At 46.4% G+C, this 21,906-nt stretch overlaps 1 protein-coding gene across 2 annotated transcripts in view; it reads left to right on the top strand.

The window, feature by feature from the left end:
- The window catches only part of hmgxb3 (HMG box domain containing 3), an 87,032-nt gene extending 67,752 nt beyond the window's left edge, over positions 1 to 19,280 (top strand). For both annotated transcript variants that reach the window (XM_055643341.1, XM_055643340.1), the window contains exons 18-21: positions 396 to 529; positions 11,052 to 11,171; positions 15,835 to 16,044; positions 18,749 to 19,280. In XM_055643341.1, the coding sequence (XP_055499316.1) occupies positions 396 to 529; positions 11,052 to 11,171; positions 15,835 to 16,044; positions 18,749 to 19,195 (911 nt within the window). In that variant the 3' untranslated portion in view covers positions 19,196 to 19,280. The remainder of the gene's footprint in view (positions 1 to 395; positions 530 to 11,051; positions 11,172 to 15,834; positions 16,045 to 18,748) is intronic.
- The last annotated feature ends 2,626 nt before the right edge of the window (positions 19,281 to 21,906 follow it).

Genomic DNA, 21,906 nt, shown 5'->3' with positions numbered 1-21,906 from the left:
ATCAAGTCACCTCCGATAGATTTGAAAGCCATGAAGCCTTGCTGTGAATTCTACAGGGTTGACATTTATCTCTGGCATGAAGTTTTAATGATGAAAACAATTGAAATAGACAATAATATACAATAGACAATAGGTGCAGGAGTAGGCCATACGGCCCTTACAGTAGCTACTCTCAAGCATGGTGGCACAGGCAGATACGATAGTGGTGTTTAAGAACCTTTTAGATAGGCACACGGATATGCAGGGAAATGGATTATAGGCAGGCAAATGAGATCAGTTTCACAGCTTCATGTTCAGCACAAACATTGTGGGCCGAAGGGCCTGTGCTGTACTGTTCTATGTTAAATCGTGTGCTTGTCCTGCAATCAGTTACGTGTCATGATTTCTTTCAATAGGAAATCCAAGAATGTTGGTAAGACTGTTGCAAGATGATGTTTTCAAGCCAGAGGAACTCAACTCCTACAGTGAATCTGAACTGAGGAACTTGCTAACATTGTGTAGCATTCCCGTTCATCCAGGTGACTCCAAGGTAAGTTGTGTGTGTGCGCGCGCGTGTGTGCGCGCATGTGTCTGCGAGTGTGTGTCTGCGTGTGTGTGTGTCCGTGTGTGTGTCCGTGTCCGTCTGCGTGTGTGTGCATGTCCGTGTGCGTGTGTGTGTCCGTGTGTGCGTGTGCTTGTCCGTGTGCGTGTGTGTGCATCCGTGTGTGTGTGCGTGCGTGTCTGCGTGGTGTGTGTCCGTGTGTGTGTGCGTGCGTGTGTGTGTCCGTGTGTGTGTCCATGTGTGTGTGTGTGTGCGTGTGTGTGTGTGTGTGTGTGTGTGTGTGCGTGTGTCTGCGTGTGTGTGTGTGTGTGTGTGTGTGTGTGTGTGTGTCCGTGCGTGTGTGTGTCCGTGCGTGTGTGTGTCCGTGTGTGTGTCTGCGTGTGTGTGTCCGTGTGTCCAGAGAACAAGCGGGGTATCAGCCTGTCCACATTATCTCTCCATTACTGCATTCCTCCACCCCCATCCACATTACACTCAAGCTAATGATACTTTAAATTTATAATCTAGCTACTTCATGTAATCTCAAAAACAATTAATTTTGAAAATGGCTCTTGCATTATTTATTGAATTCAAATTGATTAATTTGGTAGGATTTGTGAATTAGCACTTCTCCCAAATTGATCCATTGATCACAAGAGAGAAACCTTTTAAAGACCTGACTGAAATTAATGATGGCTAATGTATAATTTGAGAGTAGCTATTGTGAGAAGAGTTATTAAATGCAGACTATCCATGACATCAACATGAATCATTCTCACCGTCAATGAGAGAGAGAGGGGGCATCCCTCTATTTTGGCTGTGATCCATCCAGGTTTTTACACCTCAAACGATGGAGAATTAGTTTAAACAAATTCACCACCTTAATTTGTCAATGTCATTAATTAGTTTAATGTTTGGGGACAGTGAAGGTCGATGGTTCTTCTGCCGTTCCAGGTGAGCATAGAAAGCATTGAACGCATCGCTGTAGGTTCAGCTCGTTGGGTTTGCCTTAAAGGAAGTGACGGTGTGCAAGCCCAGTTGTGATAGTGTGCAAGCCCAGGTGTGCAAGCCCTGTTGTGATAGTGTGCAAGCCCAGTTGTGCAAGCCCTGTTGTGATAGTGTGCAAGCCCAGTTGTGCAAGCCCAGTTGTGGTGATGTGCTTGCCAGTTGTGACGGTGTGCAAGCCCAGGTGTGCAAGCCCAGTTGTGCTGGTGTGCAAGCCCAGTTGTGATGGTGTGCAAGCCCAGTTGTGACGGTGTGCAAGCCCAGGTGTGCAAGCCCAGTTGTGATGATGTGCAAGCCCTGTTGTGCAGGCTCAGTTGTGATAGTGTGCAAGCCCAGTTGTGCTGGTGTGCAAGCCCAGTTGTGATGGTGTGCACGCCCCGTTGTGATGGTGTGCAAGCCCAGTTGTGATGGTGTGCAAGTGATAGTGTGCAAGCCCTGTTGTGATGGTGTGCAAGCCCAGTTGTGATGGTGTGCAAGCCCTGTTGTGATGGTGTGCAAGCCCAGTTGTGACGGTGTGCAAGCCCAGTTGTGATAGTGTGCAAGCCCAGTTGTGATAGTGTGCAAGCCCAGTTGTGATGCCCAGTGTGCAAGCCCAGTTGTGATGGTGTGCAAGCCCAGTTGTGATAGTGTGCAAGCCCAGTTGTGCAAGCCCAGTTGTGATAGTGTACAAGCCCAGTTGTGATAGTGTACAAGCCCAGTTGTGATGGTGTGCAAGCCCAGTTGTGATAGTGTGCAAGCCCAGTTGTGATGGTGTGCAAGCCCAGGTGTGCAAGCCCAGTTGTGATGTGCAAGCCCAGTTGTGATGGTGTGCAAGCCCAGTTGTGATGGTGTGCAAGCCCTGTTGTGATGGTGTGCAAGCCCTGTTGTGACGGTGTGCAAGCCCTGTTGTGATAGTGTGCAAGCCCTGTTGTGACAGTGCAAGCCCTGTTGTGATAGTGTGCAAGCCCTGTTGTGATAGTGTGCAAGCCCTGTTGTGACAGTGCAAGCCCTGTTGTGATAGTGTGCAAGCCCTGTTGTGATAGTGTGCAAGCCCAGTTGTGACGGTGTGCAAGCCCTGTTGTGATGGTGTGCAAGCCCTGTTGTGATAGTGTGCAAGCCCTGTTGTGACGGTGTGCAAGCCCTGTTGTGATAGTGTGCAAGCCCTGTTGTGACAGTGCAAGCCCTGTTGTGATAGTGTGCAAGCCCTGTTGTGACGGTGTGCAAGCCCTGTTGTGATAGTGTGCAAGCCCTGTTGTGACAGTGCAAGCCCTGTTGTGTGATAGTGTGCAAGCCCTGTTGTGACGGTGTGCAAGCCCAGTTGTGATAGTGTGCAAGCCCTGTTGTGACGGGTGTGCAAGCCCAGTTGTGATAGTGTGCAAGCCCTGTTGTGATGGTGTGCAAGCCCTGTTGTGCAAGCCCTGTTGTGATAGTGTGCAAGCCCTGTTGTGACGGTGTGCAAGCCCAGTTGTGATAGTGTGCAAGCCCTGTTGTGATGGTGTGCAAGCCCTGTTGTGCAAGCCCTGTTGTGATAGTGTGCAAGCCCTGCCACAGTTGCCCAGCGTCTGTCTGATCCTCCCATTTAGATAATGCATGAATGTCTCCATATCCAACATGGCCTTCTGGAGGTCAGACCTGGACTTCCTATCTGGCCTTGTACCCACCCAGATCTAGTCCTCAGGAAATTGGGAATCTGTGGTTCATCTAAGACTTTCGATTGGGGAACACCCAGATGGTCCTGGTGGGAACACAGTCTGATGTTGCCAGGACTAGAGGGCCTGAGCTTTAGAGACAGGGAGCCAGGACTAGAGGGTGTGAGCTATAGGGGCAGGTTGAGCAGGCTGGGTCTCTATTCCCTGGAGCGCAGGAGGATGAGGGGTGATCTTATAGAGGAGTATACAATCATGAGAGGAATAGATCAGGTAGATGCACAGAGTCTCTTGCCCAGAATAGGGGAATCGAGGACCAGAGGACATAGGTTCATGGTGAAGGGGAAAAAATTTAATAGTAATCTGAGGGGTAGCTTTTTTTCTTAAAGGATGGTGGGTGTATGGAACAAGCTGCCAGTGGAGGTATTTGAGGCTGGGATTATCCCAACGTTTAAGAAACAGTGAGGCAGGTACATGGATAGGACAGGTTTGGAGGGATATGGACCAAATGCAGGCAAGTGGGACTAGTGTAGCTGGGACATGTTGGACGGTGTGGACAGGTTGAGCTAAAGGGCATGTTTTCACACTGTATCACTGTGAAGGGCCTGTTTCCACGCTGTATCACTCTATGACTATATGACTAGTGTAGCTGGGACATGATGGCCTATGTGGCCACTGTATCACCCTATGACTCTGTGAAGGGCCTGTTTCACGCTGTATCGCTCTTGTTTCCACGTTGTATCACTCCATGATTCTTCCACACAGTTCTTTCTGAAGTTGATCAATGGTGGCATATTTGTTCCTGTCCATTGCTGAATCTCAGAGCAGTTGTTGTGTAGTTTGTATTAGAAATTGTTTGGCTAATTCACAGCCGAGTTTTTCTTGTGTCTGTCCATTCTCGACTTGTCTGGCCTGTAAACAATTCTGCAATCTACGTGTACTCCTGACCGTTACAAGGGAAAGATTTTAACTGGATTCCTGGAATCAGTTTGAATGCACTGAATCTCATCTCTGACCCCCGTAATTCCGCCAGCAACTTCACATCTGTGTGAAGACCGTTGCCAAAAACCTGGAGTATTTCACGTTCAACCTCCCGGGAAAAACGTCATTCCCAACAACACTGCCGTTTGCAGCATTCCTGTCTGCATGTCCAAGCGCAATGTCCAACAAGCCCAATAAAAGGTCCAAGTGCAGAGTTGAAAGTTATGCCTACAATCTGCAATAATATGCAGTAGAATTGTGCAGATAGAACATGCTGTGCGTGGCCAAGCATTTTATTTCTCAGGCAGTGTGGTTTGCTGGCATGGCTGATCCCTGACTACCCTCAAGAAAGTGGCATCAAACTGACTTCATCAACCAGAGTGTCTGTTGAAGTTGCTACTGGGTGTAGAAAGCAATTAACGGTGCATGAGTTGGTTGGGAACCAGCAATCCATGGCCCATGGCCTCAGTGTTTGCACTTTGGGGGGGGGGGGGGGCACTGTCAGAGTAGCTTCAGTGCATTTTGTGGATGGTGTATACTAAATGCTGTTGATGTACACCACACTTAGTAGATTTGCAGGGAAAATATTCCCCATGTTGGGGGAGTCCAGAACCAGGGGTCACAGTTTAAGAATAAGGGGTAAGTCATTTAGGACTGAGATGAGGAAAAACATTTTCACCCAGAGAGTTGTGAATCTGTGGAATTCTCCGCCACAGTGGAGTAGGCAGTGGAGGCCAATTTACTGGATGTTTTCGAGAAAGAGTTGGATGTAGCTCTTCGGGCTAACGGAATCAAGGGATATGGGGAGAAAGCAGGAATGGGGTACTGATTCTGGATGATCAACCATGGTCATATTGAATGGCAGTGCTGGCTTGATGGGCCGAATGGCCTACTCCTGCACTTACTTTCTATGTTTCTAGCTGGTGTACACTGGACTTAGTACACAGTGTATGCTCCATTCTGCTGCTGGTGTACACTACAGATACTGTGTGCTGGAGGTGGGCAACCATTCTATCAGGGTTTTCATGGATGGCGTTAGGCCACATATTCTTGGAGACAAATATAGTGGAGACGCTGGAACCATGAGCAAATAACCAAATGCCGGAGGAAATCAGAAGGTCAGACACAGATGCTGCCTGACCCATTGAGTTCCTCCAGCACTGGGTTATTTGCCCACGGTATTTCTGGAGCTGTACCCATGCCTTCCATCTCTTTGACTACTGCCTTGTGGATGGTGCTAGGCTTTTGGAATGTCAGAAGATGACGTCTGCTCAATATATGCAGTCCTTTAGTCACCGATTAGTGTGATAACTGATCCTTCATGATTCCAACCCCAGCCCGTTAGATTTCAGCAATGGGCAACTCAGTGATGGTTGAATGGTGCGTTTATTGTCACATGGGTCCTGTGCTGGCTCCTCAGTTGTGGTCCTGTTGGAGATTCAGCCACACCTGGCCCAGTGCGATGGGAACACCATTGAATGTTTGACTCTGCAGCTGAACGAACGTGGTCACTGCCTGGAGTTTTGTGGCGTACATATTTCTTGCCACTCATAAGCTCGTGAATAGCTCTTGCGGTGTGACCTCATGGACTGCTTCATTTGTAGAATAACTGTAAATAGAACTGAATATCAAGGACTCCTGCAGTGATGTCCTGCAGATGGGACGATGGACCTCCAACAATCACCTTCCTTTATGTGAGGTCCAGCTCCAGCCATGGAAATGCTTTCCTCGTGATACCCACGTACCTCAATTCCCCCAGGATTCCTTGATGCAGCACTTGTTCAAATGCTGTCTTGTTGAATGCTGAAGTGATAGGCTGTCCCTCTAGCCTCGTATCTCCATCTCACCCCTTGGGGTGATCCACGATCGGATCAAGCTGGCCATCGGTCTACATCCTGGTGGCAGTGATGTGGGAAGCTTCTGGCATTTTCCTCCTGATTCTGCGCAGTGTGAATGCTCCGTAATTAGATGCCAACGTCTGAAGACGGACTCTTGTTTGTTCGTTCCCTTCACAGAGGCTTCCAGATCTACAGAGTTCCTCTAGAACTTAGTGTTGTGCTGAAGGTTCCAGCATGTGCTGTCTCCAGTAATTAGCAAGAATGGACTTCATCTGCCTTTGTAGACAGAAGATACCCAGGCAATCTATTGGCTAGCTAGACGCCAATTTACCTGGTGGAACATTCAGAAGCAAGTTTTCAATATTACATCTGAGATGCTGTCTAGTCCGACAGCCCTTTTGCATGTAGTGCTTGCAACCATTTCTGGATGTCATTTGATATGAATGATATTGCCTGAAGTCTTGAGTTTTGCCAGGAAGCTGAGATAGATGGTGCAGTCACCATTTCTGACTGAGTATGTGGCCAATACTCCATCTATAACTGTCCATCTTTGAGGATAGGAACACACAAGAACATTCGCAGCAGAAATAGGCCACTTGAGCCTGCTCCACCATTCAATAATATCATGGCTGTGTTACTTCAATGCCAATTTCCTGCCCTATCTCTATATCTGTTGATTCCTCCAATATCCAGATAGTTTTCATTCAGTGACAGATCCACAGCAATCTGTGGATAATTCACAAAGTCTCACCAGCCTGTGAGTGAAGACATTTCTCTTCAATTGTCCTACCTCTTATTCTTAGCCTGAGTAAACATTGTACACATCTCTAACCTATCAACGTCTCTTAAGAATTTTGAAAATAAAGGAATTACAGATGGTGGTAATTTGAAATTGGCAGGTCAGGCAGTGGAGGTCAGAGAGCTTTCAATGGATGAGAGGTCTTTGCCCTGAATCATTCACTCTGTTTCTATTTGCACAGATGTTGCCTTGCCTTGTAAAAATGTTATTCTTTTCAATTAAATCACATTGCATTCTTCTAAACTCAATATTTCTGCTTTTTTTTCTACTGAGGTTAAACACAGTTTATTTTCCCCCATTATATTCACTATATCTACCAGGTGGTGACTTGCAAACTTCAGTGGCCAGTCTCTATCCACTTGAAGCCTGTTTGCACCTCATTACTATACATGGATGGGAAAGCTTTAGAAGGAGAGAAGGTCAAACTTGTACAAATAGGCCTAGTGTAGACCGGCATCTTAGTCAGCATGGACCTGTTGGGCCTGTTTACAAACTGTATGTCTCGTTTCACATCCCCACTAATGTCATCATGTCATCAACAAAATTGGAAAAGATGCATTTGATCCTTTCATCCAAATATTTCATCTAAAGCTGAATTATTTACCACCTCATTGATCCGAACCATTGTGAGGTTATCCATTTTGGTGGCAAAAACGGGAAAGCAGACTATTATCTAAATGGTGGCCGATTGGGAAAGGGGGAGATGCAGCGAGACCTGGGTGTCATGGTACACCAGTCATTGAAGGTAGGCATGCAGGTGCAGCAGGCAGTAAAGAAAGCGAATGGCATGTTAGCTTTCATTGCAAAAGGATTTGAGTATAGGAGCAGGGAGGTTCTACTGCAGTTGTACAGGGTCTTGGTGAGACCATACCTGGAGTATTGCGTACAGTTTTGGTCTCCAAATCTGAGGAAGGACATTATTGCCATAGAGGGAGTGCAGAGACGGTTCACCAGACTGATTCCTGGGATGTCAGGACTGTCTTATGAAGAAAGACTGGATAGACTTGGTTTATACTCTCTAGAATTTAGGAGATTGACAGGGGATCTTATAGAAACTTACAAAATTCTTAAAGGGTTGGACAGGCTAGATGCAGGAAGATTGTTCCCGATGTTAGGGAAGTCCAGGACAAGGGGTTACAGCTTAAGGATAAGGGGGAAATCCTTTAAAACCGAGATGAGAAGAACTTTTTTCACACAGAGAGTGGTGAATCTCTGGAACTCTCTGCCACAGAAGGTAGTTGAGGCCAGTTCATTGGCTATATTTAAGAGGGAGTTAGATGTGGCCCTTGTGGCTAAGGGGATCAGGGGGTATGGAGAGAAGGCAGGTACGGGATACTGAGTTGGATGATCAGCCATGATCATATTGAATGGCGGTGCAGGCTCGAAGGGCCGAATGGCCTCTACTCCTGCACCTAATTTCTATGTTTCTATGTTTCTATTGATAGAAACTTACTGAGAACCTTCTGCAAACCCATACACACCACATCCACAATCAAAGATAGATACAGAATGCTGGAGTAACTCAGCGGGACAGGCAGCATCTCTGGGGAGCCTCTGCCTGCCCCGCACAGTTACTCCAGCATTTTGTGTCTACCTTTGGTTTAAACCAGCATCTGCAGTTCTTTCCTACGCATTAAGCCCCACCTATCCTTCACGACCTTCAATATCCTTGAATAGTCGAGCACGGTTTTCCTGCCATGAATCCATGTTGACTTTGCTCAATCATTGTTATCGTGGGCTGTGACCCCCCCCCATCCGCCTTCCTTCATTACAAATCCCACCATTGACTCAACTACTAGCTTCAGGTCACTAGATTCCTGTTGTCTCTCTCCCTGCCTGTCCTTGCATGAATGGAGTCAGATTTGCAACCGTCTGATTTTCAGGAATCATTCCAGAATCCATAGAAATTTAGGAAATGCCCAGCGATCCACGATTTCTTCACAACTCTGGGCACATTCTTGTAACCAGCTCCCGGCATTTCCACATTCACTAGTTGATGTGGCAGGTTGGCAGAGCCTCGATGGAAACAAGGAGCTTGGGGTTGCTTACTGTTGTCGACAGCGTGCTTTAAATGTTTTTAAATCAGCACCTCTGTTGTCCTGATTCGCACCCATGCCAAGTTGGGTGAACATTTAGATATGTGGTTGAAAGTGTTTGATCTGTTGAGCCACATAGTGTCCAATAATAGAAACATAGGTGCCGGAGTGGGCCATTCGGCCCTTTGAGCCAGCACCGACATTCAATATGATCATCCAGAATCAGTACCCCCCGTTCCTGCCTTCTCCATGTATCCCTTGATTCCGTTAGCCCTAAGAGCTAACTCTCTTGAAAATATCCAGTGAATTGGCCTCCACTGCCTTCAGTGGCAGAGAATTCCACAGATTTACAACTCTCTGGGTGAAAAAGTTTCTCCTCATCTCAGTCCTAAATGGCCGGTGACCCCTTATTCTTAAACTGTGTGACCCCCTGGTTCTGGACTGCACTTGCATAAAAAAGGTTCAATTTAGGACAGGTTCATAACGAAAGTGAATGTGGGGAAACTTTGAGATTGTGTGTGTGTAAATCCCAATAGTAAATGAAGCCAAAGAGTTGTAGGTTTAGAGACACAGTGTAGAAACAAGCCCTTTGGCCCACCGAGTCTGCACCGACCAGCCATCCCAACACATTAACACAACCCCGCACACACTAGGGACAATTCTACTACACATATGCCATGCCAATTAACCTGCAAACCTGTACATCTTTGGATTGTGGGAAACAACCAAAGATTTTGGAGAAAGACCATGTGGGCACGGTGAAAACAGACAAACTGTACAGACAGCACCGTAGTCGGGATGGAGCCCGGGTCTCAGGCGCTGTGAGGCAGCAACTCTACCGCTGCACCACAGTGCCACCCCTAAGGTGAAAATAAAAAATGACATTATGTTAGTTTAAGCAGTTCAGATTTGATTATTGAATATTCCTGAGATTATCGAGTTGTAGGAAGACCAAGGTCTTGCAGCTAAAATCTTCACCGAGCCAGTGGGAATGCCAAGATACAATACAAGGACAAAGCTGAGTGGCAGTGGGATCGCTGGGATACTCGTATACTGTGGCCATGCCTGAATACCATGACGGGCCACAGAGTGACGTCAGGCAGCATCGCTGCCGTTACTGGCTTTGAGCAGAAAGCCAACAGAGCAATGACATCAATGGCAGGGCAATGAGTTTGAGCACGCACACCTCCAGATTCAGGGACTATTTGTTCCCAGTGTTATCAGGCAACTGAACCGTCCTCTGATCAGCCAGAGTCGCTCCAAGATGTCACAGACGCCAGGCGACTTTGTAGGCTGGTCCCAGAAGTGGATCTGCTATCATGCATTACAATCTCTCCACCACTTTAAATATTTATTTATCTGTACACTGTGGATGGCTTGATTGTGACCATGTGTCTGACTGGATAGCGCGCGACAAAATGCTTTACACTGTACATTGGTACACGGGTCAGTAATAAACAAAACTAGAGTGTGACCCTGACCTCCCATCTACCTCCTTGCAGACCCACAAACTATCTTTAATGTTACATCTTCCACTAAACGTTGTGTCCTTTATCTGCGGATGGCTTGGTTGTATTTGTGTACAGCCTTTTTGACTGGATAGCCGGCAAACAAAAGCTGTTCACTCTACCTTGCTACAGGTGACAAGAATAAACTAAATGATTGTAGAGAAATAGAATTCATTGCAGCTAATGTGTGTGGACTTTCAAAAGTCCTTTAATAAAGTGCCACACAATAAGATTATCAGTAAAAACCGAAGGTTGTAGAATAGAAGCGTGGGATAGAGCAAGGATGAAATTGCTTTAGGCCCAGAGGAAGCGTTGAGGATAATGGGTGTTCCATAACCAGGGACCTAGGCTCCTGGTGGGGCACAGCGGCTCACACCTCCCGATGAGATGCAGAGTAGCCGAGGCGGGGAGCCTGCGCGCTAAGTGTCGATGGAGCTCGGGGCTGGGGCCACAGAAGCGTCTGGAGAGATCCAGCAGCGTTAGTGGAGAGGTGGATGATGGCGACGGACATGTGGGAGTGAGGATTTGGAAATGGACTGACTGAATTACTCTTGCAGAGTACCAGTATGGACTCAGAGGGCTGAACGGCCTCCATCTATGATGTAACTGTTCTGTAACTCTAAGACCCAAGGCAGAAAAGCAGATGTTATTTGGCGGCTTGCTAAAAATGTTGGGAATGTTGTTGTCCCAGTGGCCAAGCAACCACACAGTTGACGGTATGCTTTCATGTCCCTGTCAGGAGCAGCTGTGTTCCATGCTGTTCGCTTTGTATGCCGACATATTGGATGGATCAGCTTCAAAGGATCAGCCTCCTTGTGACGTGACGGGAGGGAAAGTCTACAAAGTGTGTCTGCATCAGGTAAGCAGCAATTGCTGTGTTCGTCTTTGAAACCCCGTTAAAATACCTCTTTAAATCCTGCTTTTGCTTTCCTAAAACTCTTTGTATCCTGCACTAAATTTTGTGGAGGAAATGAACAGCAGGGTTTGCATGGTGCTTCAGATGAGGAGAAGCACCCGAACAGGATTAGTCGTCTGCAGATGTTGCTGTGTCTTTCCTTTAGCCTAGATACCTCGGTGAACCGTAGGCATCAAGGTGGTTGGGGATAGGGGAGAATGAGTCAGGGAGGAATCTGAGAGCTATATTGTGAACATTAAAGTGTGTCTCATCTGAGGCCCAGCTACATCGCCGAGCACAAAGGTGAACTGGAATAAGGGTTGCAGGTCCAGGGAGCGTGAAATGAGAGGGGCGAGTCAGATGTGCCTTGGAATAGTCAAGGCCTTACAGAACCAACACATGTATATCAACCAAGGTGCCTCGATTGTAATCTTGTATTGTCTTTCCAATGACTGAATAGCACGCAACAACCGCTGTCCACTGTACCTGGGCACACGTGACAATAAACTAAACTAACTAACCTAAGGTAGGCCCATTTTCCCCACGTTTGCCCTGTATATCCCTCTGAACCTTGCATAATAATAATAATAATAATAATTTTATTTATAGAGCACTTTAAAAACAAACATAGCTGCAACAAAGTGCTGTACATCACTAATCATTGACAAAAAAGTTAATACACACCAAAAATAACAATCAAAAGAAATAGTAGGAAAAGACATGTAAAATAAAGAAACATCAAAAACACCACAAACAGAAACAAAGCCTCAGGCATGGTCAAAAAGCCAGGGAGTACAAATGCGTTTTAACACTGGATTTGAAGAAAACAAATGTTGCATGCAAACAAATGTCTTATATAAATTTAATAAAATCAGAAAATGCAAGAGGCTGCATAGAAATAGAGGGACCGTTTCAGGTTGAAGACCCTTTGTCAGAAGGGAGCTGACCTGCTGAGTATTTACGGGATTGTCTTTAATGTTCTAGATTTCCAGCATCAGTAGTAATTTGCAGATTTCACTGACTTGAAATAGACAAATGTAGAGTTTAATTGTCATATGTATCGACAATGGAGCAATGACATTCTAACTTGCTGCAGCGTCACAAGCCGATAAATTAAACGATATACAGATGGTAATCAATAATATACTAAATTACAATTACTCGGGTAATATTGAATAAACTATAGGTAATAAACTCAAGATGCCCCATCTCAGCTTGTCCCTTTTGCCCATATCCCTCCAAACCTTTCCTATCCATGTACCTGTCCAAATGCCTTTTAAATGTTATTGTATCCGTCTCAACTACATCCTCTGGTCCCATATGCTCACCAGCCTCTGCATGAAAAAAGTGTCCCTCAGTTTGCTATTAAATCTTTCTCCTTTCACCTTCAGCCTATGTCCTCTGGTCCGTGATTCTCCTTCTCTGGGTAAAATATTCTGTGCGTTCACTCTATCTTTTCCACTTATGATTTTCTACACTTCTACAAGATGACCTCTCTGCCTCTTGCACTCTAAGGAATAAAGCCCTAGCCTGCCCAACCTCCCCCTATACAGCTCAGGCCCTCATTATGGCAACATCCTCTTAAATGCTCTCTGCACTCCTAGCTTAACAACATCCTTCCTATTGAAGATCATACTCCAAGTGTGTGGATTCCCTGTAACATTACAGCCCAACTTCTGTACAATACCCTGATTGATGATGGCCAACGTATCTAAAGCTCTTTGGAACACCCTATCTATGTGTGAAGAAACTATGTACCTGCACTCCTAGTTCTTTCTGCTCTACAACACTCACCAGGACCCTGCCGTCCACTGTCAAGGGCCTGCCCTGGTTTGACTTTGAAACACCTCACACTTATCTGCATGAAACGCCATTCATCATTCCTCAGCCCAGCTGATGAAGATCTTGCTGTAATTGTTGACAACTATCTACGACACCACCCACTTTGGTGCCATCTGCAGACTTAGCTGTCTTCTATACCTTTGGAATGCTCATCCAAATCCTTGCTATAAACCATTGATATTCCCTGAGTATTGAAGGCCAGGACTTGAAAAATCATGTTGCAATGCAGCTGTATGTCTCTTTCCCTTGTTTGTTAGTGAAGTACTTTCCCCAATGGAAGTGAGGCTTTGAGCTGCCAGGTCCCCAACGTACCCACACCCTGCTTGTGTGAAAGTAATAGCGGAGTCACGTGTGCTTATCTGCTTCCATGGGAATTCATTTGTTTCCTCCTTGGATTATAAATCCAGTATTTAAAGAACAAAATGTGAAAAATGCGCATGGCAAGACTAAATTTATGCAAAACCACAATGGCTTCTTTGACCGGCCAGCATGGTCAGTAGTGAGGTCAAACATACGCATGTTTAATCAGACCCGAGTTGTGGTTTTTCCCAGCACAAATCAATGAGGACATCCATCCCATTGTGGCCTGCTGAAACTAAACATGGGGCTGTGGTGTATAGTTGTACAGTCATGTTGCATCTCCCTGTAGGGGTGGGCATTTGTGTTGTGGTGTGCTTTCTTTAGTTGATCGGTAGTTTATTGTCACATATACTGAGTTACAGTGAAAAACCTTTTATTGTGTGCTATCCAGTCTGTACATGATCACAATTGAGCCATCCACAGTGTGCAGATACAAGATAAAGGGAATAACGTTTAGTGCAAGGTAAAGTCCGATTCAAGATAGTCTGAGGGTCCCCAATGAGGTCGGTGGGAGGTCAGGACCACTCCGCAGTTGGTGATAGGATGGTTCAGAAGGGGTTAGAATCTTCAAAGGTGGTAAATAGCCAGACGTGGATTAATTTGATACCAAGTTGTTCAATGTGATGAGGGAGTAAGTTGCAGAAGTTCTAACATAATGGAGCGGCTGGCTGGAGTTTCAGTGCCGTGGGCATCTTTAGTTGCCTGGGAACAGTTCACAGCTCCCACCCTGACTTGTAGAGTGTCCGCTTTACGAGCGGTTTGCAGGATGGAACGTTGCTGTAGTCTGGAGACAAGGTGGACTTTGCTTCCACACCATTCCCCACAAACTTTGTAGTGGTTGCAGTGACAATGGAGCTCAAAGGAATCAACTCTGTGGGCTGCTTGTGTAAGCCTGGCTTATACTCTGTGGATAATGTGGAGATATGATCAAGTTATAGTGGCTGAAATGAACAGGGTTGACAGGGTAGATTCAGGATGCTGCTGGATGAGAAGAAATATTTTTTTAAATTGGCAACATTTCATGATGTGATGGAATGACTATTAATTAAAAATGTTGAAGACTGCAATTAATAGATTTTGAAATGCAAAGGAATGGCGGGATCAAGTGGCAATGTGGGTAAAAAGCAATGGGAAGTTAGAGCAATCACAACACAACCTCAGAATTAAAAGTTCAAGAAGGGGCTGCAGATGCTGGAAAATCAAAGGTAGATAAACATCAGTCTGAAGAAGGGTTTCGGCCCGAAACGTTGCCCATTTCCTTCGCTCCATAGATGCTGCCGCACCCGCTGAGTTGCTCCAGCACTTGTCTCCCTCAGAATTAAAGGATTCCTTTAGGATGGAGATGAGAAATTTATTTAGTCAGAAGGTGGTGAATCTGTGGAATTCATTGCCACAGAACACTGTGGAGGCCACAAGTCAGTGGATATGTTTAAGGCAGAGATGGATAGATTCTTGATTAGTACGGGTGTCAGGGGTTATGGGGAGAAGGCAGGAGAATGGGGTTAGTAGGGAGAGTGATGGAGTAACTCAGCGGGTCAGGCAGCATCTGTGGAGAACATGGATAGGTGACTTTTCACAGAGTGCTGGAGTAACTCAGCGGGTCAGGCAGCATCTGTGGAGAACATGGATAGGTGCATTTCGGGTTTTTTCACAGAGTGCTGAAAGTAACTCCACAGATGCTGCCTGACCTGCGGGTGCAGGCAGCAGCATCTATGTGGAAATAACATGGATCGGGTGACTTTTCACAGAGTGCTTCGGGTGAAACCCATGGGTTTCGGCCCGAAACGTTGCCTATCTGTGGAGAACATGCTGATAGGTGAGCATTTCAGGGTGTGAAAACTTCTTTCCACAGATGCTGAATGACCCGCTGGACCTGCACCAGAAACGTCACCTATCCATGTTCTCCACAGATGCTGCCTGACCCGCTGAGTTACTCCAGCACTCTGTGTCTATTTAGCTGGAATACCTGAGTCGTTAACATAAGAAGCGGGCGGATATTTAACTGGTGATTCAGACTCTGCTTGCGTTGGTCTCCTAACTCCCACTTTATTCCAGATCGCAGTGAGCTGTGGTCTCTCACATCTCAAAGACTCTGTTTATTCCGTGCTGCCTTTCAACAATTACATATAATTCCCTTTGTGCTGTTCTCCACAGATGCTGCTTGACCCACTGAGTTACTCCAGCACTCTGTGTCAGTGACATAAACCAGCATCTGCTGTTCTTTGTTTCTACATTTTGTCTAGGATTGGAAGAAGAATGAAGTGGGGGGAAAGAGGAGAGGAAGAATAAATGTTCCTTGCGTCCACAACATTTGAGAGCATGTCATTGTCTTCAAAATTCCCATTCCTTTCATTGCTCCTTTCAAGTTGCTACTTTATCATTGCCGGCCACCATTTGCATCAATCCTGCTAACGTTTTTCACTAGGTGGTTTGTGGATCAAAGTACCTGGTGAGACGGGAGTCTGCCCGGGACCACGTTGACCTGCTGGTGTCCTCCCGCTACTGGCCCCCCGTCTACACGACGGACATAGCTCCACACGTGGCGTTAAACGCAGATGTCCGCTACCCTGACATCACAGCGCAGATGTGGGAACGCAATCAAGGCTGTTTCTCCAACCCCCTGGACCCACCAAAGGTTTGTACTACCTCCACCCACTACTGCAGCAACCTGACAGCTCATGCACTCTCTCTATAACCTTCAGATTCAGATTCAGATTCAATTTTAATTGTCATTGTCAGTGTACAGTACAGAGACAACGAAATGCATTTAGCATCTCCCTTGAAGAGCGACATAGCAAACGATTTGAATAAAAAATAATAAGTGTCCGGGGGGGTGGTGATTGGCAGTCACTGAGGTACGTTGTTGAGTAGAGTGACAGCCGCCGAAAGAAGCTGTTCCTCGACCTGCTGGTTCGGCAACGGAGAGACCTGTAGCGCCTCCCGGATGGTAGGAGGGGTAAACAGTCCATGGTTGGGGTGAGAGCAGTCCTTGGCGATGCTGAGCGCCCTCCGCAGACAGCGCTTGCTTTGGACAGACTCAATGGAGGGGAGCGAGGAACCGGTGATGCGTTGGGCAATTTTCACCACCCTCTGCAATGCCTTCCGGTCGGAGACAGAGCAGTTGCCATACCATACTGTGATGCAGTTGGTAAGGATACTCTCGATGGTGCAGCGGTAGAAGTTCACCAGAATCTGAGGAGACAGATGGACCTTCTTCAGTCTCCTCAGGAAGAAGAGACGCTGATGAGCCTTCTTGATCAGAGTAGAGGTATTGTGGGTCCAAGAGAGGTCATCGGAGATGTTGACTCCCAGGAACCTGAAGCTAGAAACACGGTCCACCTCCGTCCCGTTAATGTGGATGGGGGTGTGTGTGCCGCCTCTGGACTTCCTGAAGTCTACAATGAGCTCCTTGGTCTTCTTGGAGTTAAGGGCCAGGTTGTTGTCAGCGCACCATGCTGCTAAGTGCTGGACCTCCTCCCTGTAGGCCAGCTCATCGTTGTTGCTGATGAGGCCAATCACCGTTGTATCATCTGCATACTTGATGATGGTGTTAGTACCATGTACAGGTGTGCAGTCATAGGGGAAGAGGGAGTAGAGGAGGGGGCTCAGCACACATCCCTGTGGAACGCCGGTGTTCAGGGTGAGGGTCTTCATGCCCATTCTGAAATAGGAGAAAGCAGATGGGAGGAATTCCTTTAACCAGAGGGTGGTGAATCTGTGGAATACATTGCCACAGAAGGCCATGGAGGCCAAATCAATGGACATTTTTAAGGCAGCGATTGACAGATTCTTGATCAGTACGGGTATCGGGGGTTATGGGGAGAAGGCAGGAGAATGGAAAGGTAGATCAGCCATGATTGAATGGCGGAGTAGACTTGATGGGCCGAATGGCCTAATTCTGCTCCTGGAACTTATGAATATAACTGATGTCTTATGGTTCTTAATTCTCACGCATTGTATAATCCTATTTTGGCACACCTTGTCTGTACTAACCAAATCACTATATTGGGCTGGTTACATTTGCCTGCATTCGGCCAATAGCCCTCTAAACCGTCCTATCCATATATCAGTCCTAATGTATATTAAGTTGTAATATATCTGCTTCTATAACTCCCTCTGACATTTTGTTCCAGCTACGGACTGCCCTCTGAGTTAACCACTGAGGTCTCTCTTAAATCTCTCCCCTCACTCTTCTTCTAGTTTTAGAATCCTCTTCCCTGGGGAAAAGACAGTGAGTGTTCACTTTATCCACGATAATATGATAACTTTTAATCTGCCATTTGAGAGGGAGAAGGTAAAATCGGAAGTGTCAGTATTGCAGTTGAACAAAGGGGACTATTGGAGGCATGAGGGAGGAGCTGGCCAAAGTTGACTGGAGATGGACTCTAGCAGGGATGACGGTGGAACAGTAATGGCAGGTGTATTTGGGAATAATCCAGAAAATGCAGGATCATTTCATTCCTAAGAAACTTTTAAAGAGCAACAGAAGGTAACTAAAAAGGCAATACGGTGAGAAAAGATGAAGTACGAAGGTCAGATGGCCAAGGAGGATAGTAAAGGCAGTGAAGAAAGCCAATGGCATGTTGGCCTTCATAACAAGAGGAGTTGAGCACAGGAGCAAAGGGGTCCTTCTGCAGTTGTACAAGGTCCAGATGAGACCACACCTGGAGTATTGTGTGCAGTTTTGGTCTCCTAATTTGAGGAAGGACATTCTTGCTATTGAGGGAATTCAGCGTAGGTTTACAAGGTTAATTCCCGGGATGGTGGGACTGTCATATGCTGAGAGAATGGAGCGGCTGGGCTTGTATTCACTGGAATTTAGAAGGATGAGAGGAGATCTTATAGAAACAGAAAAATTATTAAGGGAGTGGACACGCTAAATGTAGGAAATATGTTCCTGATGTTGGCGGAGTCCAGAACCAGGGGCCACAGTTTAGGAATAAGTGGTAGGCCATTTAGAACTGAGATGAGGAAAATCTTCACACAGAGAGTTGTGAATTTGTGGAATTTTCTGCCTCAGAAGGCAGATTCATTGGATGCATTCAAAAGAGAGTTAGATAGAGTTCTTAGGGCTAGCAGAATCAAGGGATATGGGGAGAAGGTAGGAACGGGGTACTGATTGTGGATGATCAGTCATGATCATATTGAATGGCGGTGCTGGTGTGAAGGGCCGAATGGCCTACTCCTGCACCTATTGTCTATTGTATATGCCCCTCGTGATCTTGTGCACCTCAATAAGGTCACGGTAAGTTTTGCTATTGGACAATGGGTACTAAATAATCTGGTTTGGATTAGCTGATGAATATAAACATGTGTCTAAAATGGACTTCTTCTTGCAGCATGTTTCCTGCCCTGAGCTTCTCGATCAACAGTACACCATGGACATAACTGTGTCAGAAGGCAGCAGTCAGCACCCTATCACCAAGTCGAGCGTGCGTAGACTAGTGTGCCAAGATGCTGACCAGAGCACAGAGGGGGATGTGATGCCAAGGCACCACTCCATCGCCCTGTGTGATGAACTGCATCCGTATCGTGACCTCCTCACAACTATGGCCGGCAGTAAAGTGGAGAATGTGCGGCAACAAGCTATTATTTTTGAAAATGCAACTTACTACTATTTATACAATCGCTTAGTGGACTTCCTGACGAGCAGAGACATTGTCAACCAGCAGATCAGTGAAGTCTTGCAGAGCTGCCAGCCTGGAGAGGTGGTGATTCGAGATAGTTTGTACAGACTGGGGATAGCCCACCTGAACACGGAGAGTGAGACAGAGGAGCTGGCATGACCACTGCGTGACTGGACCCATAATCACTTGTCAAGTAATGTATTTATTCAGTACTCTATTTAATTAAAATATTATGTGTTTGCGATTTTCCTATCCTATTTTTTAAACCATTTGGGCCATGGCAAAGGTTAGCCTCATCCTGAAGTAATACTGCCGTAAAGGAAGCAATCTCGACTAAGTTTACTATGTTGATCTCATCCGGTAAGCATTACCACTGGTGAGTGATGGTGTTACTCGTCAGGTTAGTATAACGACCAGTAAACTTATCCAACAGCAAGCAGGTGATGCCTAGCCCATTGCAGGATTCATCTTGTCCTCTGCACCATCAGTACACTCCACACATCACCAACGTGTCCTTCTTCCACAGCAGTCGTGGCACCGTTTCAAAAGTGCTTTATTGCCTGGGGGCTGTTATGCCTTAGGACAGTTTATTTGTGTCATTCTGCTCCTAAAGACCAGCGCTTATCCTTGAAATCAAATTTTTAACAAGATTGGAGGAAGGCAGAAATGCTGAAAAGTTGCCGATTAAAAAATGAGATTGTGAAGAGATAATCGTGGCCATGTAATGTGCGGTGGGAAAGCTGGGCTAGTGATCTCACCACATTCTGCTGCCTTCAGAGACTTCAATAAGCCAATATATATTTAACCTCAATCAGTGTTTCAGCTTAAACAGCCTAAGATATTGCCATTACTAAAGCAGAACTTGGTTTATACGCTCTAGAATTTAGGAGATTGAGAGGGGATCTTATAGAAACTTACAAAATTCTTAAGAGGTTCGACAGGCTAGATGCAGGAAGATTGTTCCCGATGTTGGGGAAGTCCAGGACAAGGGGTCACAGCTTAAGGATAAGGGGGAAATCCTTTAAAACCGAGATGAGAAGAACTTTTTTCTCTCACAGAGAGTGGTGAATCTCTGGAACTCTCTGCCACAGAGGGTAGTTGAGGCCAGTTCATTGGCTATATTTAAGAGGGAGTTAGATGTGGCCCTTGTGGCTAAGGGGATCAGGGGGTATGGAGAGAAGGCAGGTACGGGCAGGTAAGGGCCGAATGGCCTACTCCTGCACCTAATTTCTATGTTTCTATGTAACTGGGCATGTGTGCATGTCCCAACTCACCGGGAGCCTGTGAATCATTTAAACCAGCTGTCTTGTGCCAGCTTAAATTAGATATTAAAACCAGGCAGGTCACTCTAGCAATGGAAGCAGCCACTGTACACGTTCTCACCCAACAAACAGCCAGCAATGGTGGATAAAAATGCTGGAGAAACTCAGTGGGTGAGGCAGCATCTATAGAGCGAAGGAATAGGAGAAGGTCTCGACCCGTAACGTCACCTAGTTCCTTCGCTCCATAGATGCTGCCTCACCCGCTGAGTTTCTCCAGCATTTTTGTCTACCTTTGATTTTTCCAGCATCTGTAGTTCTTTCTTGAACACGAACAAGATTGGGTTGCTTGTCCGCTCGGTGAATTGAGAAGATTCCATGGGGTGGAACCTACTGTCGATAGTCCAGGTCTCAGCACCACAGAGGACTAGGACTACTCTGTAGACCATGGCTTTTAGCCCAGCTCCGAGGTCTCCATCTGCCAACACTTCTCCTCAACCAACCAAACTTTCTCACGTTGGGGCATTCCCTCTCTCTCTCTCTCTCTCTCTCTCTATCCCTCCCCCATCAAAGTCGCAACAACTTCTTGTTTTCACACAACAAACAGCCAATAATGACCAGTTTCCTTTATCATATCTTTCATTCATTATTCTTCATCGCTACATCATCGTCTATATCTCTCGTTTCCCTTATCCCCTAACTAGTCTGAAGAAGGGTCTCGACCCAGAAACGTCACCCATTCCTACTCTCCAGAGATGCTGCCTGTTCCATTCCTTCTCTCCAGAGATGCTGAGTTACTCCAGCATTTTGTGTCTAACCTCAGAGGTGGCGAGGAGTTTCTTTGTGAAGACTTGACTCGAGGTAGGGGAGGTGCCCCCTTTTGTAGTAATAATGACCAGACACAGCAGGAAGGGGACAATACCTTGGCTGGAGCTCCTACAGCTCAGGTTCATCTTGTCAAACGTGAATTAACTCGAGTCTAACCATTTCATTTTACCAATTTTTAAAGATATACAACATGGAAACAGGCCCTTCAGCCCACCGAGTCTATGCCATCCATCGATTCACACCAGTTCTTTGTTCACTCACTTCCTCATCCACTCCCTGCAGGAAGATTGTTCCCTAGTCCAGGACAAGGGGTCACACGAGATGAGGAGAACTTTTTTCACACGTGAATCTCTGGAACCTGCCACAGAGGGTACCCAGTTCATTGGCAGGGAGTTAGATGTATGTGGCTAAAGGGATCAGGGGGTATGGAGAGAAGGCAGGTACGGGAACTGAGTTGGATGATCAGCCATGATCATTGAAATGGTGCAGGCTCCGAATGGCCTCTACTCCTGCACCTAATTTCTATGTTCCTACACCCTAGAGCCGATTAACCTGCAACCCCGCACGTATTTGGGATGTGGGAGGAAACCGGAGCACCTGCAGGAAACCCAAGCGGTCACAGGGAGAACCTGCAAACTCCATAGAGACAGCACCCATAGTCATGACCGATCTGTGGTGCTGTGAGGCAGCAACTCTCCCAGAGAACCCACTGTGCCACCCCGACCCCTCACATTAAAAAAAAAAACATTTCTCCTTGCTGGTCGGGAATGTAAGTTTATTCAT

This window comes from Leucoraja erinacea, chromosome 11 (assembly GCF_028641065.1).
Source record: "Leucoraja erinacea ecotype New England chromosome 11, Leri_hhj_1, whole genome shotgun sequence".
In the NCBI taxonomy this organism is placed as follows: Eukaryota; Metazoa; Chordata; class Chondrichthyes; order Rajiformes; family Rajidae; genus Leucoraja; species Leucoraja erinaceus.
This window is presented reverse-complemented; position numbering and strand designations above follow the sequence as displayed.